The sequence below is a fragment of the Cajanus cajan genome, chromosome 2 (assembly GCF_000230855.2).
Source record: "Cajanus cajan strain Asha chromosome 2, NIPB_CcT2T_4, whole genome shotgun sequence".
Taxonomy (NCBI): domain Eukaryota; kingdom Viridiplantae; phylum Streptophyta; class Magnoliopsida; order Fabales; family Fabaceae; genus Cajanus; species Cajanus cajan.
This window is the reverse complement of record NC_138518.1, coordinates 78,484,647-78,501,555: the sequence shown is the minus strand read 5'-3', so window position 1 is coordinate 78,501,555 and position 16,909 is coordinate 78,484,647. Positions and strand designations below refer to the sequence as shown.

General features: G+C 32.0%; 3 protein-coding genes across 3 annotated transcripts; 1 reads left to right on the top strand and 2 right to left on the bottom strand.

Annotated features, from left to right (window-relative positions):
• Nucleotides 1-350: 350 nt before the first annotated feature.
• On the top strand, nt 351-2,555 carry LOC114915949 (uncharacterized). The gene is made up of 2 exons (XM_083069199.1): nt 351-1,921; nt 2,090-2,555. The coding sequence occupies exons 1-2, from the start codon at nt 371-373 to the stop codon at nt 2,174-2,176; spliced, it is 1,638 nt and encodes a 545-aa protein (XP_082925325.1). The 5' UTR covers nt 351-370; the 3' UTR covers nt 2,177-2,555.
• Nucleotides 2,556-3,336: 781 nt separating this feature from the next.
• On the bottom strand, nt 3,337-7,128 carry LOC109799546 (cation/H(+) antiporter 15). The gene is made up of 3 exons (XM_020360121.3): nt 6,560-7,128; nt 5,308-6,306; nt 3,337-4,882 (listed from the first exon to the last, which is right to left on the bottom strand). The coding sequence occupies exons 1-3, from the start codon at nt 6,767-6,769 to the stop codon at nt 3,578-3,580; spliced, it is 2,514 nt and encodes an 837-aa protein (XP_020215710.1). The 5' UTR covers nt 6,770-7,128; the 3' UTR covers nt 3,337-3,577.
• A 4,273-nt stretch (nt 7,129-11,401) lies between these two features.
• LOC109799682 (NAC domain-containing protein 104) lies at nt 11,402-12,971 on the bottom strand. The gene is made up of 3 exons (XM_020360288.3): nt 12,657-12,971; nt 12,143-12,411; nt 11,402-11,888 (listed from the first exon to the last, which is right to left on the bottom strand). The coding sequence occupies exons 1-3, from the start codon at nt 12,817-12,819 to the stop codon at nt 11,706-11,708; spliced, it is 615 nt and encodes a 204-aa protein (XP_020215877.1). The 5' UTR covers nt 12,820-12,971; the 3' UTR covers nt 11,402-11,705.
• Between the last annotated feature and the right edge of the window lie 3,938 nt (nt 12,972-16,909).

The window sequence follows — 16,909 nt, the reverse complement described above, 5'->3', positions numbered from 1 at the left end:
ACATGTCAATCACAGTGGTAGCTTGGTTCATCAGATATAACAGAAGGTGATGACCTCGTACTAACATATAGGTCGTATGTAGATATAATAGGTAAAATTGTATTCTCGTTGACATGCAAACATGGGCAGTTAAAACCAAATTAAAGGATTCTGATTTTGTAGGCCCCTTAATGCAACTGATATAAGCCATGCTTTTTCAATTGTTAACATTCTTTTTAGGATCATTGGTTTGGTGGTAATGTTGCAATCACTCGAAGGCTACATCTCTTCTTGCATGCACTACGTCTCAACCTTCTAATCCTATCATAACCATGCATACACAAAAGGCCATAAATAGCATGCTAACATTACCAAATCATCACCTCCAACAATGGCTGTAGCGTTCTGGATATTGGCTTTAGCCAGCCTCAGCTACCCTCTAGCCACAGTCAATGCCCAAGCACCATCAGGTTCACCCTCCAACTTGCCAACTTCAACCCCTACAGCACCCTCTACATTGCCAACCACAACTCCAACTGCCCCATCAACATTGCCAACGACAACTCCAAATGCACCCTCAAAATTGCCAACTACAACTCCAAATGCACCCTCTACATTGCCAACCGAACCTTCTCCCTCTTCTGGCACACCATCAGTATCCAAACAACCACCTGTTGTGGCTGCAACTCCTTCCACCTCAAAGAAGCCATCAGCAGCAACTTCTCCCACTTCTAGCAAATCACCACCAACTACTCAGTCTCCTGTGAAGTCAACAGTTCCCAAAGTTACATCTCCAACATCATCTACACCTGTGAAATCACCGGTTCCCAAAGTTGCATCTCCAACATCATCTACACCTGTGAAATCACCGGTTCCCAAAGTTGCATCTCCAACATCATCTGCTCCTGTGAATTCACCTGTTCCCAAAGTTGCATCTCCAACATCATCTGCTCCTGTGAAATCACCAGTTCCCAAAGTTGCATCTCCAACATCTTCCGCTCCTGTGAAATCACCGGTTCCTAAAGTTGCATCTCCAATATCGTCCGCTCCTGTGAAATCACCGGTTCCTAAAGTTGCATCTCCAACATCGTCTGCTCCTGTGAAATCACCGGTTCCTAAAGTCTCATCTCCAACATCTGCTCCAGTGAAATCACCGGTTCCCAAAGTTACAACTCCAACATCTGCTCCTGCAAAATTACCGGTTCCTAAAGTAACATCTCCAACATCTGCTCCTGTGAAGTTACCAGTTCCAAAAGTTATAACTCCAACATCTGCTCCTACAAAACTACCAGTTCCCAAAGTTTTACCACCAACTTCTACTCCGGTGAAATCACCTATGCCTAAGATTTTACCACCAACCTCCACTCCTGTAAAATCACCGATACCCAAAATTACACCTCCAAAAATAGCTCCTGTGAAACCACCTATTCCCAAGGTTACACCAGCATTAAGTCCAAAACCCCCATCCCCCAAAATTCCACCACCACAACCTCCTAAAAAAGCACCTATCCCATTGCCACCAGCGGTTTCACCCCCACCATTGCCATTACCACCAGCTGATTCACCACTGATACCTCCTCCAAAAGTATCCCCAACACCAGCCAAAGCACCAACACCAACCAAAGAAACACCAGCACCAGCACCTGCACACAAAAAGAAAGCACCAAAAGCATCACCTGTTCCTTCACCACTAAGTAACACGCCAGCACCTGCACCAATTGAAACACCAACACCAGCACCAGCACCTGAAGATGACACGCCAGAGCCACCACCCCACAGGCACAGGAGAAGAAGACACAAGCACAAGCACAAGAGACACCACGCAGTATCACTGGCTCCAGCTCCAACGATTATTCGGAGGAGTCCCCCAGCACCACTTGCTGACGATATTACTGCAACAGAGTCAGAAGAAACACCGGCACCAGCACCAAGTCCCAATGCGGTAATTTTATCTTTGACCACTAAATTTAAATTTCAATAAGTATATACGTTAGCCTCTGGGAGAACATATGGATCAAAGATGACATATATATAGTTAAATCTATCTATACTTATCACAAGTTTTAACCACATCTCATATTTGCTTTTTTTTTTTTTTGTTTGTTTACAGAATGGTGCACAATCATACTATAGGCAAGGAAATATATGGCCAAGTATTGGACTCGCTATAGTCATTTTGTTATCTGTCATCACTTGAAACTCGCAACAGCTGCTATAGAAGTCTTATATGACGACCATGAATTCATTTTAAGCGGTGGTTTGGATTGCAAAGCATATATATAAAGTTATATATTTAAATGTATGAAACTGAATAACGATTAGTTATATCCATATCTTATTTAATTTTTATTTCTTTCTTTTTCCTTATTGTGATCTTTGCTTAAAAATATTAATGATCCGAATTTTTGAATTGCCGAAACAATCGGGATCTGCTAAGGAGAATGTAAAAGTGTCTATATATTTCCCATTAATTTTGATCAATTTCTGAATGCATGTTTATTTTGTTCAAGAGGTTGTACGTGTTACATTATCCATTGTTGATAATTAAGGATGTGTTTGTTTTGCAGTTAGGTTTATATCACTTGTTTTGATTTTTTTACATTGGAAAGTGAAAAAAATTCATTCAACTGGTGTTGAACAGTTCTCCAAACACATATTAATTGGTAACTATTAAGATATAAATAAGACTCACATTAATAAAATAAGAGAAAAAATAATTACTTATAAAGCATATACATACTCCAATAATTAAGAGGTTTTTTAGATGATAACCAAAAACAAAATCACGAGGACTTAGATCCAAAGCGAACAATATCTCATTATTGTGGAGTTGAAGTTGTATGTGAAATAATCTTATAAAAATAACCCTTATAAAATATCCCATCATACAAGTACCATAAAATAAAGACAATATTTTGTTGCTAATTGGTGACCGTTGGAATACAAACAAGATGTGTGAAATAACCTTATAAAAAAATTCTTATAGAATATCTCCTCATATAAATATCATAAAATAAAGACAAAATTTTACTGCTAGTTGTGAGGGCTTTTGTAATTTTTTTAGACTATGTTGAAGTTAGGGGCCAAAATAGTGGCTCACTCAAGAAAAAAAATAAAGAGAAAGAAATGAATAAAATATATAAAAAATGACACTACGAAAAATAAGAAGAAAATGCAGTAGAAAGGAGGTACACCAAGTTAGGTAACAAGAAAATTTTTTTATGTCTCTATTGTACATATCTTTTACAAAGAAATCATACAAGTAAAAAATACAATTTCTAATTATGTATTCATCGATTGCTATATATCTAGTACCAAAAGACTTGTATGGATTTTGACTCAAAAGAAGTTTACCAATAGGAGTGAAACGTGACCAATATTCAAGAGCAAAGAGAGAAATAATTTTACATGGTATCTACTTCAATTCCTCACCTATCTCACATTTTGTACTCTACAATTTCGTACATATCTCTTTCCTTTTGCATTTTGTCATCAAACTGGACGAAGCAAATGCATTTGAAAAGTCTGTGGTAGCCACTAGCCTCTTTCTTTTAAGATTGCATTGTAGGACTTCACAATATATATATAGTTTAATTACTCACAAACGTTCTTCATTTAACAAATTGTGTTCCCTTGGTGGTGTTGAAGGATGGTCATTTTGAGTGACATATTCTTCATTTGTCATCACAGTATTGTCTGGTCCTGGTGCTCCCAACCCATCTTCTTCCAACTCTACCCCAACATATTGTTGCACTATCAACACAGAAGCAGTGGCTGAAAAATCTGCTGAAGCCAACAAGTCCCCAATTGCTCCCAACTCTGGACACTCACTCCAATCAGTGAGTCCTGCTGTGAGTGGTGATGTCATTCCACGCCCTTTCCCAATTATGAAAAGGTCATGAATATCATCCATTGACCTAATTGCTGCCATTGTCTGCTCCCCATTGCTAACCATTTTCTCAAAGTAAACAACCGAATCATCATCCAAATGACTCGTCCTAAACCACTCTATAAGCTTCTCATCAAGTTGCTTCTGAGTGTCCTTATCCGTTTCCACTGTTAGTACCCCTGGTTCATCAGTGTGCCCACTGTGATCATGATTCACTTCTTCCCCATTAACAAAACGCATCACAGAGAGGAATATCCCTTCATTTTCTGACATCCTCCAACCATAGCTCAATGCTTCTCTGTCATCAGGCCCTCCAAAGAACAACACTGCCACGTGGTGAGACTTTTGGTCTGGACGCAAATGGTTGGATACAGTTAAGCCTCTATCCACTAGGATGCCCACTGAGCAAGGTGCTTTGGCTAGAACATTGCGGTTCACGTTGCGAAATGGCATGTTCGTAGCCTCCATTCCACCATCAACCGTTTGTTGTTTGTGGAAAGGGAGGATTATGAAGGCCACACGCTTGTCTTGAGCTAGGTTACATACGTCCTCATGCATGCTTGAGTAAGGGGAGATTGCGGTCAAGGGCTGCACTGAGATGTTAGAAGAATTTTGCTCGTAGATTTCAAAGGCGTTGATTATGTGGTCAGATACGGCTTGAGGCCTATTATAGGGGGTTTGATCTGATTTCCTAGCGTTCTGGTTATGAACAATGAGTAATGCAGATGCATGGCCAGTGAGTTCGGTCAAATGGAGCACATAAATGCATATTGGAGACGTCTTTGATGGGTTAGTGGCGTCAAGGAGGTTAATCATTGTTGGCACGTTCTTAGGGGTGTGGATGCACACTAGGACTCTGAACTCTGCATCTCTGTGTGACGCCTGAATGGTTCTTCTTTTGTAGGATATGATCCCTCTTGATGGTTTGTATATAGCTGTTATCCCAGGTACAATTATTCCAGTCATTATTATGGTTATAATCACCATGGATGCGAATGATTCTTCAGACAAAACCTGTAAGCAATTTGTGGATACCATAAATTTACTGGATACTTGGTTAGAGAAAGAGATAGAAGAGAAAAAAAAATGTAGATATATTGTAAAAAAAGAGAGATATTGAGTATTACTAAAGTATATTTAGACTAGATAAATGTTGGTATATTATTACTCTAACATTTTATTTTGTTAACCATAATATTAGTATAAAATATCTACTAAATATTATAAAAAACAATGATTAATCACACAAAGTAGATATGTATCCTTTTGTAAGTATAACTTAATTCATACTCAGACATAAGTCAAGTCCTAAACAATTTGATTTAAATATACACAAGTCATTATTAGTTGTATAAATCATTGTTGGTATCATTAGGCTCACATAATATATACATGTAACAATAGCACATGTACTTGAGTACAATAGAATTGGCTAGTACCTTTTGTTCCTTGCCAATGTTAAGCACGATAACTTCAATGATGCCTTTTGTGTTCATGAGCAAGCCAAGGACTACTCCATCACGAACTGACATTTGATAATAGACTGCAACGGCTATAGTTCCAACGATTTTGCCAATGCAAGATAAACCAACAAGAGTGAGCAACTCTGACCATATGCCGAACCCTTTGAGGAGTCCTAGATCAGTCTTTAGGCCACTAGAGGCGAAGAATAGAGGCAGCAAAAGTATTGACATAAAGTCCTCGAGCCTTTCCACAAGTGTGAGTCCGAGTGGTCCATTTGGGATTGCCAACCCAAACACAAAAGCTCCAAAAAGAGCATGGGTTCCAATAACATCCGTGATCAAACCTGAGATCATGAGACCTGATAATATCATGCAAATAAAGAAATCGCTGAATGGTTCACCTTCTGGGGTTCTCCTTATTGTCCACAAGATCAAAGGTCTCACAGCAAAAACATTTAAAGCAACAAACGCTGCACTTGTCAAGGAAACCAACAAGACAGACACCGAAGGCTTATCATTCTCTACCATAGTAACGGATATGGCCAAGAGCACCCAAGAAATGATATCATTAACAATTGCAGATGAAAGAGCAACGTTTCCTATCTCTGTGTTGATTAGTTTGAGCTCTGCAAGGATTCTGGCAAGAACAGGAAATGCTGTGACAGAGAGAACAACACCAAGGAATAAGATGTAAGAGGGACTTCTGTGTTCTTCCTTGCTGAGTTGGATGAAAAAGGTAGCGAACAAAGATCCAAGTGCGAAAGGCAAGACCATGCCAACAACTGCTATGGCCACTGCTTTTTTACCTATGCGACTTAGTGCTGATGTGTCCATCCCCACTCCCACCAAGAACATAAAAAAAAGGATACCAACGTTTGACATTGTTTCAATCAATATCACACTTCTTTTAGGAAAAACTTGCTCTGCAAATGTTTTGTTTTTCCCAAGCAACGAAGGGCCCAATAATATGCCTCCCTACATTGTAACATGGTAACATTAGTTATGATTTTCTCATAAATTTGAATTATTATTATTATTTTGTTATTGTTTCAATCATCTGCATGTAGTTTCATGCAATGAAGACAATCTTGTTAGGAGAAAATAGTACAATAATGGCATAATTAATTTTGTTCACTTTTATAATAATTAGTTTAAAATTCATCACTCGTATAATTTTTTATTGATTTTGTGCATTGAAATTGAACATTTATATGGTTAAGGGACTAACCAAGATTTCAGAAATAACGCGTGGCTGGCGAAAGGGCTTGAGTATGAAGACAAATAAGCGGGTGACAATCACAACTAACATTACTTGCACGATGAAGAGAGGGAGAGAATAGTGCAAAGGATTTTCTTTGTGCCATACCCCATCCGTTGTTATCATAACTGCTGAATAGCACACTATATCTCTTGTTTCGTTTACTTCAAGCGTCGGCATTTTTCCTTCTTATTCCTTATTCATCACCAGTTCTATTGTCACACATATGTTTCACTTCCTGTTGTACTCAATCCTGCAATGTCCAGAGGCTTCTTTCGTGTGTCAGATATTCATTACCTGAATTTTTCCAAGGCACTCGCTCTATAGTATATATGTGTGCAACATCGTCAATGAACGTTGCATGCGAAAACTGAATCGAATGAAATAGAATATATGGTTTGGATGATGGATATATTGAAAGTGAGAAAAGAGAGAAGGTGAAAGAATGAGGGGGACATTTTTTTTTCTTTCTCTTTTTGTCTGATGAAAGCTAGAAATGAGAGGAATGTAAAGAGAGAAGTCACGTTCGTTTTGTTTTGGTGGTTGTCCACTCAAGTGGGAGTTCTACTTAATTTCCATGGCTTATATTGGGGTCTCTATTTTAAGAACGATATGATGACATGAGTACTTGGGGGAACATGTGGGATGAAGATCCACTCAATTTGTTATGTTATTTTTTATTTTAAAATTTTGTATTAGGAAATATATATTTATATATATATATATATATAGAAGAAATTAAATGACTCCAAGAATAAGTCTTGTTTAAGTTACTTCTTTCAATAAATTATTATCTATATTAAATTTGAATGATTCGACAATTAAATTAAAAAATTTTAATATATTGATTAAATCTACAATTTTTTTTAAAATTTAAAAATTATAAAATATTTTATTATATAGATTCAAATCAACGTATAAAATATTTTTATGATCAATTATTCGTTAGTTTAAATTAAGAAATGAAGTAACAAATAGTTATTAAAAAAGATTTAAACTTGATCTATGTATTAAATTTTTTTAATTTAATACTTAGATCGTTGAAATTTAACATACGTTATAAGTTATTGATTGAAATAACTTAATTCAACAATTATTACTCTTAAAGTCATTTGAACCTTCTTTATATATATATATATATATATATATATATATATATATATATATATATATATATATATATATATATATATATATATATAGGAAACATATTAAGTGAGAGAGAATTTATTATGAGAGATGAGAGGATATAACCCTTAGATTAATCAAGTGAGAGGAAATTTGAGGTTTAATCAAGTGAGAAGAAATTAATCTAAGGGTTATATTTTAACCCTCTCATCTCTCATAATAAATTCCTCTCACTTGATATGCTCATATATATATATATATATATATATATATATATATATATATATATATATATATATATTAATAAGAGTAATATTTATATTAGATAATTACCAGAAAATTTTGTAATAATTATATGCAAGTGTATAGTAAATATTTCTTAATTATGATAATTATAGTTTGAAGTTACTATAATTCATATGAAGTTTAAGTTTTGATGTTATCAAATATTATCTATAATATGATGATTATAAAAGTAGTTATAAAAATATTTTTAGTTTATTATTTATGTTTCAAATATTTATATTTAATTCATTTTTATTATTTTAGGATTTGTTTTTTTTTAAATAGAATGATATAAATATTTTAATTTTGTATTACAATTTTTCACTATATATAAATAATTCTTAATAAAATTATATTATGCTCATCTTGAAAATTATATTTTCACAAAACAATCAATCAGAACCTACAATTGATCATGTTGATGAATGTGATTGATACTAACAAAATTTGTCTCTTCTACATAATAAGAATAATGTTTTGATTTCTCAATATAAGGAACGTGAAATATGGGTGACCACACAAAAATGGACCAATAGATAATATTAGATATCATTTGTGATTGCACATCTACTTGGTTATCAAGGATAAATGATGAGCCAAACGTGGATCATGATACTTTTATACCTCATGATCAAGTATAGAAGAGTAATAAAACTAAAAGTCAATAATTCAAATAGTTTGATACTAGTGTTTTTTAATCAAGGACCAAGGTTTAATTCTTGTCTTAGGAATAGAGTTACGATGAGAGATATCACTTTAATTTTATAAGGATCAACTCAGTGATCAAGGGAAAAAATTGTAACTCCTTATATAAAATAAAAAAAGATGAATAATGGATATTGGTTGAACATGATTATATAACTTAACTTCTTTTTTTTCTATGGTAATTTTCATTCATTTGAAGTGATTGTATTTTAATTTGTATATCATATTTTCATTATAAACATTAAATAATCAAAACCAAATATACTAGAGAGAAACCTAAAATAATCAAAATCATATATATTAGAGAAAAAGAGACACTTCATACTTTCTACATATATTTATTTAAAAAAATTCCAGACATTACTTCAATGGTGATTATTATTAGAAAAGAAAATGTGTCTTTCAACAAAAAGAGAGAAAGAGGGAGCGAGAGAAGATAGTGTGTAGTTACAAAAAAAAAGTCTATTCAAAATGATAATTATGGGTAAAAATAAAAACATTTTAAATGATAAATTATTTAAAAGATAAATGAATCTTAAAAAAAGCAAAAACCAAAAAGTGATATCCTTTAAATATTGTTATAAATGATGATCAAGCTACTTAATTGTATTACCATATATTAAAGGATCTAACTCGATTGATTGAATAATGTCTGTGAATTGTTGTAAGCCACCCTTAATATTGAGATCAATTTTATGAATAAAAAAATATACTTTCATATACTATTTTTTGTTTCTTTTCTAGTATCAACTTGTAAAAGAAAAATGTTTCATTTTATCTATCATTTAAAAAAAACTTTAAGATACAATCTCAACAAAATTATTTTTATTATCATTGTTGTTGCTATTATAGTGTTTGTTATTACTATCATCATCATCATTATTGTTTCCACTACTCCATCATCACCACTACCTATATCATTTTTATTATTATTATCATCATCAATATTGCTATCATCTTGGTATTGTTATCATTACCACCACTTTATTATTGTTACCATAATCATCATTGTAACCACAACAACTACTATCATCGGTATTATTATCATCACATTATTATTTTGTGTATATCAAATACATATGATGATAATTCAATAATATTATTCTAAGTGCATAAATCGTTAAAATTAAAATTTATTCTATTATATCCTAACCATTAAATAAGTCGATAGAGTATGATAGTATATGTTAATGGCAATTTCTATAGTGAATCTTTGAAATATATGTTGAATGATAAGATAAAACTAATGAATGGTGTAGATTATTTACCGGTAACTTAATCTACATGTAGTTACAAATTATATTTAAAAATTTAAAATGTTTGTAATATTGATAATTATTTTTCTTAACTCGATGTCTAAATTTCCTTGAATCCTTCTACATCCAAAACTCGAAAGCTAGCTTATGCAAGTTAGTAAGTTCCATGGAGGCTCGGGCGTGGGCCTCCTCTTGGGCTATCCTTTGGGCCTAGGCTGTGAGGGAGACAGAATGAGGAGTCTCGTCAATGCAAAAGAAAGACAAGGGCTTCTGGATAAAGGCCCATTTGCAGACTACACCAACATTCTTCTTGAGGTCGCAAAGGAAGAACAGGGATTGGATGAGGGAGGTGAGGTTTAGAATCATGGAGGGCTTTTTTGATACGTTATTACTCAATCTGATTTGGAGACTTTGTGCTATGTTTTCTTTTTTGACCTTCTTCCACTGCTAGATTTGTTCCTTATGTGAAAAACACGTGTTTTTTAGTTAAAAAGGCATTCAAACATCCACCTATATAAATAACAATTGAATTCCCTCGCCCCCACACACACGTCACTTTTTACATAAATTGTAAATGTAGAGAATATGATGTAAAATGGAATTTTATAGTTTGTTTGATTTTAGTTTGGAATTTTGGAAAAACCAAACCATGTCCACCCTTATCCAAACCACAATTTCACCAAAATTCTTCCATTTCCTCATATCCTACTTCCTTTGCAATCTCATTAGACCATACAATCCTATGAGTGTGGTAACATGGATATTGGATCATTTGGTGTGCATCTCAATTAATTTAGTAAAACCGTGTATCGAATTGATGTCCAAAATACAAATTTAATCTAGTGTATCAATTAATTTAGTAAAACTGTTCATCAATTAAAATAAGAGAAAAAATAACAATTTATAAAACATATATATATTATAATGTTATAAAAGCCTTTTGAGTAATGATCAAAAATAAAATCGTAAGGGCTTAGTTCAAAACGGACAATATCTTATCATTGTGGAGTATGTTTGTATAATAATTTTATAAAAATATCCCCTTAGACAAATACCATAAAATAACTTCATCACCTCACTTCAACTAAAAAAAAAAAGAGTTTAGTATTATTTATCACTACATAATTTGAACAAATTTAAAATAAAATTTCAAAAAAAAATTAAGTTGATAACATTAAGTATGTCAGTGTCATATATTAGCAAAGTAAGTTTATGCATTTTAAGCGCGTATGTGACAATGAAAACCATAACACGAGATACAAGACTCGCTTATTTAAGAAATATAAATTAATAATAAAGGTGCTGGTGGTGAGACCCACTCATGTCTGATTATCTGTGGACATAGTTTTCGCTTAGTAAATTATAAACTGTTAGATGAATTTTGAAAAGTCTACCATTCGGTGCAATCACTAATAAAAATGATGAGAAGGGCATTAAATTCAAATAAAAAGAAAAGTATAAAGTAGTTATACATAAAACAAGTTTGAAAAGGTACAAAACTGAAAACTATATGTAAGTTGCATTTCGCAAGCAAAGTATATCCTCTTTGATGCATAAGGACGTTTGAAATGTGACAAAAGGAAAAGCCATTACCTAATTAAATAGGTACATAATCTTTCTGTGCTCCTCTCTATGTAACTCTAGAGACTGCCTAATAATCTTCCATTCAAAACACATAAAATTCTAACACATATATCCTAATATATATATATATATATATTAGGATATATATATTATTCAATCTAATTAGGCATGCTTATAACTTCTTCAAGATCATCATCTAACGTCATATAAAATTCGTCTAGCCATGAAAGCTCAGTTCCGCTGTCATTCTCATCATCGTTGTAAAAGTTTACACCTTGTTGGGATTGAGAACTCTTTTTTTCATAGGCTTTGCACAATACCCATTTGCTCCTACTTTGATCCTGTTTTGCACAACATTAGAAAATTATCAATACAAAATAAATTGAAGTTCTTCAATTTGCATATATATGCCATGTACGTAACTGGCTTAATATTAATAATAATAATAATGGGAGTTTATTTGAATATAAGATATAAGTGATTTCGAGAATTCTTATATTAGAAGTGTGTTATTCTCGATAAAAAAAATAATAATAAAAAAAAGCTTTAAAAAATTATTATAAATTTGTTTTTAATCAGATTCTTAATCACTTACTGGTTTTCGTCTTCCGCGAGTACTTCCACAAGATGCGGTGGTAAAGCCGGATGAGCAAATATGATACTCTTGCATGACCCAACTGGTTTCAGTGCCTTGTGGAGCTTCACCATGGTTGAACACAAGGTACTTCTTAAACCCCACTTTTTCAGAGGCAGATACTATTGGTTCCGTGACTCCTATTTCCTTCCAATACCCATTTTCTGTGGATCTATTTTCCTTCACTTTGGTGAAGAAATAGTGTTGATTCCCACTTGACAACGCTTTACCTATATATATAAATGCATAACATATAGATATAATATAGATTATAAAGACATGTAATTTCTTTTAGGCATGGAGTTTGATCCATGCATGCATATGGTTAATTAATTATATCACTTCCATGTTATTAACTCTAATATTTAAACATACGAAACAGGTGAACCTAATAGTAAAATGTTAAATTAATGTATACAATGTCTTAAGTTTTTGTTGTTGTCATTGTAATAAAAAAAAATGAATTGAGACATACCATTTAATTTCCATGGGTCAAGATGAGAGAGGTCAAGCTCTGGAATGATGTTGGGATGACATGGTAGAGAAGCCTTGGAACGAAGAAAGTGAAGGACGAGTTCTTCATCAGTTGGAGAGAAGCAAAAGCCAGGAGGAAGGTTGACACTTCCACAAGCCATCATTCGGAAATTTTATTAGTTTATGGAGGACTTTGGCACTTAGGTCAAGCTTGTCAAAGTATATACTATATAGTTAATTAAAGCAAGAGGAGAGTGTGAGATTTTGGCTGATTATGATTCAGAAAAAGAATAGAGTTTTAAGAAGAAAGTCGGCGTTGCGTGGAATACCACCAAAGAAATTAAGTAGGGCCAAGAAAATAGGCCAAGGAAGCTAACAATAGAAGTTGCGTTGCAAGTGATAATTTTAACATCAAATTATTGTGCATAATTATTTGAGTTATCAAGGATAAGCACCATGAGAATATTAAGACCTGCCTTATCTACATGATTCATGTTTCCTCCTTTTTTTTAACTGTCAATTCAGTTTCCTCCCACTTGCTAGCATAATCCATCACCAATAGGTTTCTCTCGCCATTCATCTAGTGTCAATATACATAGGGAATGTGATTGAGTATTTGTTTTATATTTTAATACATTAAAAATTTATTAATGCAGAATTTGAATGATCTAGATGTTCTAGCTAGTACTTAAAATAGTTTGAATGTGGGATTATGATATCTAGAAAGATGTATGTTCCGAAAATTAAATTCGTCTCAAAGTAAAATGAAATTAAAAAGAAATATAAGTAAAACAAAAAGTGAATATTCCTAATAAATAGTAGTCAAATTAGGAGTCATGTGTATATGATTTCAGCTTTACTTTTTTGACTGATTTACTTTAACGGGGATATTTGGTGGTTAGTTTCTGTAAAAGTAATTTCTAAATTTAACCTAACCTAGCTATCCCCATAAAGAACAAATTGTTTGGGAAACCTTTTACTTATTCATTGACCGCTAATTAATATATATGAGAGGATATGCGACATCTGAGATATGGTAAAATAATTAAGTTATGGATAAACATGGGCATTAATAAGTAGTATATGCTTATTAATTTGCACCTTTAATTTTAATTATTTACTAACCACTAGTATATTGAATGGTGGGTCTCTCTCTTACCCCCGAAAGTGGTTTCTTTACATGGTTAGCATGGGTCATAAGTGTTCTTGCTCACCTTAGCCCAGGCATGAATCATAATTAACCGTAGCTATGGACCAAGTGTTACGGGCTAGTTGATATAATTTACACCCTAAAGATAAAATCATTGAAAAATTAAAGGTAACCCATTTGAAATTTTAATTATTACACCGTTAGAGGAGGATTTACACCTTAAGATGCTTAATTAGAGGCATTATTTTTCTAGCTGTTCACATTCCTATCTGGAAAAACCACATTTCAAAAGAAAAGTCCTTTGGTACATTTTCTCCCTTATTTTCCGCTTCTTAATTATGAAAAGAAACACCTTTCGTAAGTTCTGCCAGCTGCACCACCAATTATATTAGCATCAGTCTTATTCTATGGTATTTTTCCTTCCACGAACTTCGATTAATTTCCTACTAGTTAGTCCTCTTCATCTAGTTTTAGTAACCTTGATTCTACAAGATTAGCGTTATTCTAGTGTACTTAGTCAGACAAACAGAAGAAACACAAATAATTTAGTTGCATTATGGTGGATGGTTTTGTGGCTTAGTATCTGATTTATTAACCATCATTACGCTTCACTAAAGGATAAAAGTTGATGAGATCTTGCGTCATGCAGTAGTTGGTAGGTCATACACCTTTTGCCGGCACTATTAAACAAGTGTTTTAACTCTCCTTTTATCGTCATGCCACACCCTAACACCCTGGAACCATGCCCAACAAATGCAAATCATAATCAGAATCAAATACTGCTATCTCACAAGCAATCAACAAATACTGATATCTCAGAGTCAATCAACAAGTTAACCCAAGTGAAACTGGTCGATTTTCTTAAACAAAAGTATTAGAATTAATTCAAGTTTTATGAAATATAATTGGGATGAGATATTCCATTAGTTAAAAGTGACTACCAATTTTTAAACGAGATTAATCAAATAAATATATATTTTATACCAATAACTTAATTAAAAATACATGCTTATATATATAGGAGAATAGTGGCAGTTCTACTTGGATAGTGAAAAAGCCTTAGTAATGTGAACACACAAAAAAAAGCATCTAGCTCTCTTTCACCTTCTATCACCATTTCAATTTTTTGTTGTTGACTTGTTTATTCCTCAAGAGAGACTTAAAGTTCACATTCTTTGTCATTTTACTGTATGACTAACCCACTAATCGGGTAACTTAGATGACTTGTTTTTTCACCCGTCAATCTATCCTTTTGGAATGTTGACGATTGTGTTACATTGTTGTGTTTAATAAAATAAGAAATATCTTGATGTTGAAATTTTAGTATTAATTAAAATTTTGTTATTGAAGGTTAGCCAATTATGGGGGACAGACTTCCATATATGGAAATTACATAGGGTTTCAACTAATGTGAGAGTGGAAAAAAAAAAAAAAAACTTTTCTTTTATTTATTAATTCTTTTTTCACAATATTCAAATTCGAAATTTGAAAGAAATCAAACTCTTTACCTCTAACAATAACTAAAATATGAAAAATTTAAGTATTAAATGTAATTGGACAACGATATTTAAAAAAAAAAAAAAAAAAAAAAAACACACACAATTTGTTTAACAAAATATTATAAATAATAAAATGAAAATCAATAGAGTAAGTAATTAATTGCCAAACATCTTTTTTACCGGTGTCATTAGGGTTTTGTATTCGCGGTAAAATTCCGAGATATTTCTACACGTTTTTATTTGGGCGGACTATTAAACTAATATTTGGTCTCACATTTAGTCACACTTAAATTTGACTTTCTTTAAATGATATTATCAATTATTTCTTTTTATTAGAAAAATAATAGCCCAATTTTTGTTAAATTATACAATAATTTATTCTAGCAACATTTAACTTAATTATTTCTATTTAATGTTTAAATTAAAAATAATGCCAGTACGAACCTTGATAGAAATAAAAAAGAAAAAGTTGTTTCTTTTATAATTTTTAATTTATAAATATTGTAACAAGACTGAATAATTTTTATCAACAAAAAAAACGTTCACAAGGTGTGGCCTTTAACTTGGCTTCATGATCTTTATGTGGAAGATAACGAATTTGAGATAAGGGATTTTCTCTATTCATTTGGTAATTATTTATTTCTTCCTGAAAGGGGATAATCTTTTTTTTCAAATTCATTATCTCCAACATAATAAAGACACTTTGTAAACTTCTATTTGAATCCGATAAAAATTAGTCACGTCCGATGAGGAAAAAAAACACTATATTTATCCATAGATATTTGAAGACAATGAAATTTTCTCTCAATGTCACGTAAAAGAGTTTATCCGTCAACCACATGTTCATTATGTTAATAATTGAAGTGAGAATCAAGTTCATCTATACTTATCATAAAAGAATATCTCGTATATATAATTTTTAGATTATTTTATTTTTATATTTTTAAGTAATAAAAAATAATGTTGAAAATTAATTAAATTACTATTTGAATTCAAGACTTTGAGGTTTAAAGGCTAACCACAATACTAGTTGATTCAACAAACATTAATTATTTTTAAATAAATAAAGACACAAAATATCTCAATTTCACTAGTTCATAATAATATAGATAAAATGATTTTCCTATAAAAATATTTTCATATATTTAAAAAAATTTGTGTCAAGAATGTACATGCTAAATTAAAATATTAAAAATAATTTCATCTTATTAGGATAACTTTATCTTATAATATTACTAAAAAAATTGTTTGAAATTACTGGTTTAGTATAGGTCTGGACATAAATAACATGATAATCAACATCCACACCCTCATATTTTGAAAATAATCCTACTTTCAAAACTATTCTCTGACGTAAATAAAGGTAATCACTTGTTCCGGCCTTAATGATGTGTTTGGATGAGGAATTTTACAAATTTAAAGAATTTTAAATTCTTGGTATTTGAATTACTTTGATTTCAATTTCTATCATTCTTAAAATATTTTGTTTGGATGAGTCAATTCAAATTTTTTAAATTTTAAATTGTTAGGTTGAATATGATAATTTGATTCCATCATAATAAAATTAATTTTAAAATATATTTATATGTTGAGATTTTAAAATTA

Bases quoted from the DNA above. Each gene is read 5' to 3' on its own strand.
- LOC114915949 (XM_083069199.1), top strand. From the start codon at position 371: ATGGCTGTAGCGTTCTGGATATTGGCTTTAGCCAGCCTCAGCTACCCT. The intron at 1,922-2,089 runs GTAATTTTATCT...GTTTGTTTACAG, and splicing joins CAGCACCAAGTCCCAATGCG to AATGGTGCACAATCATACTA.
- LOC109799546 (XM_020360121.3), bottom strand. From the start codon at position 6,769: ATGCCGACGCTTGAAGTAAACGAAACAAGAGATATAGTGTGCTATTCA. The intron at 6,307-6,559 runs GTTAGTCCCTTA...GTTACAATGTAG, and splicing joins GCGTTATTTCTGAAATCTTG to GGAGGCATATTATTGGGCCC. The intron at 4,883-5,307 runs GTACTAGCCAAT...AATTGCTTACAG, and splicing joins ACATTGGCAAGGAACAAAAG to GTTTTGTCTGAAGAATCATT.
- LOC109799682 (XM_020360288.3), bottom strand. From the start codon at position 12,819: ATGATGGCTTGTGGAAGTGTCAACCTTCCTCCTGGCTTTTGCTTCTCT. The intron at 12,412-12,656 runs GTATGTCTCAAT...TTATATATATAG, and splicing joins TGACCCATGGAAATTAAATG to GTAAAGCGTTGTCAAGTGGG. The intron at 11,889-12,142 runs GTAAGTGATTAA...TGTGCAAAACAG, and splicing joins CTCGCGGAAGACGAAAACCA to GATCAAAGTAGGAGCAAATG.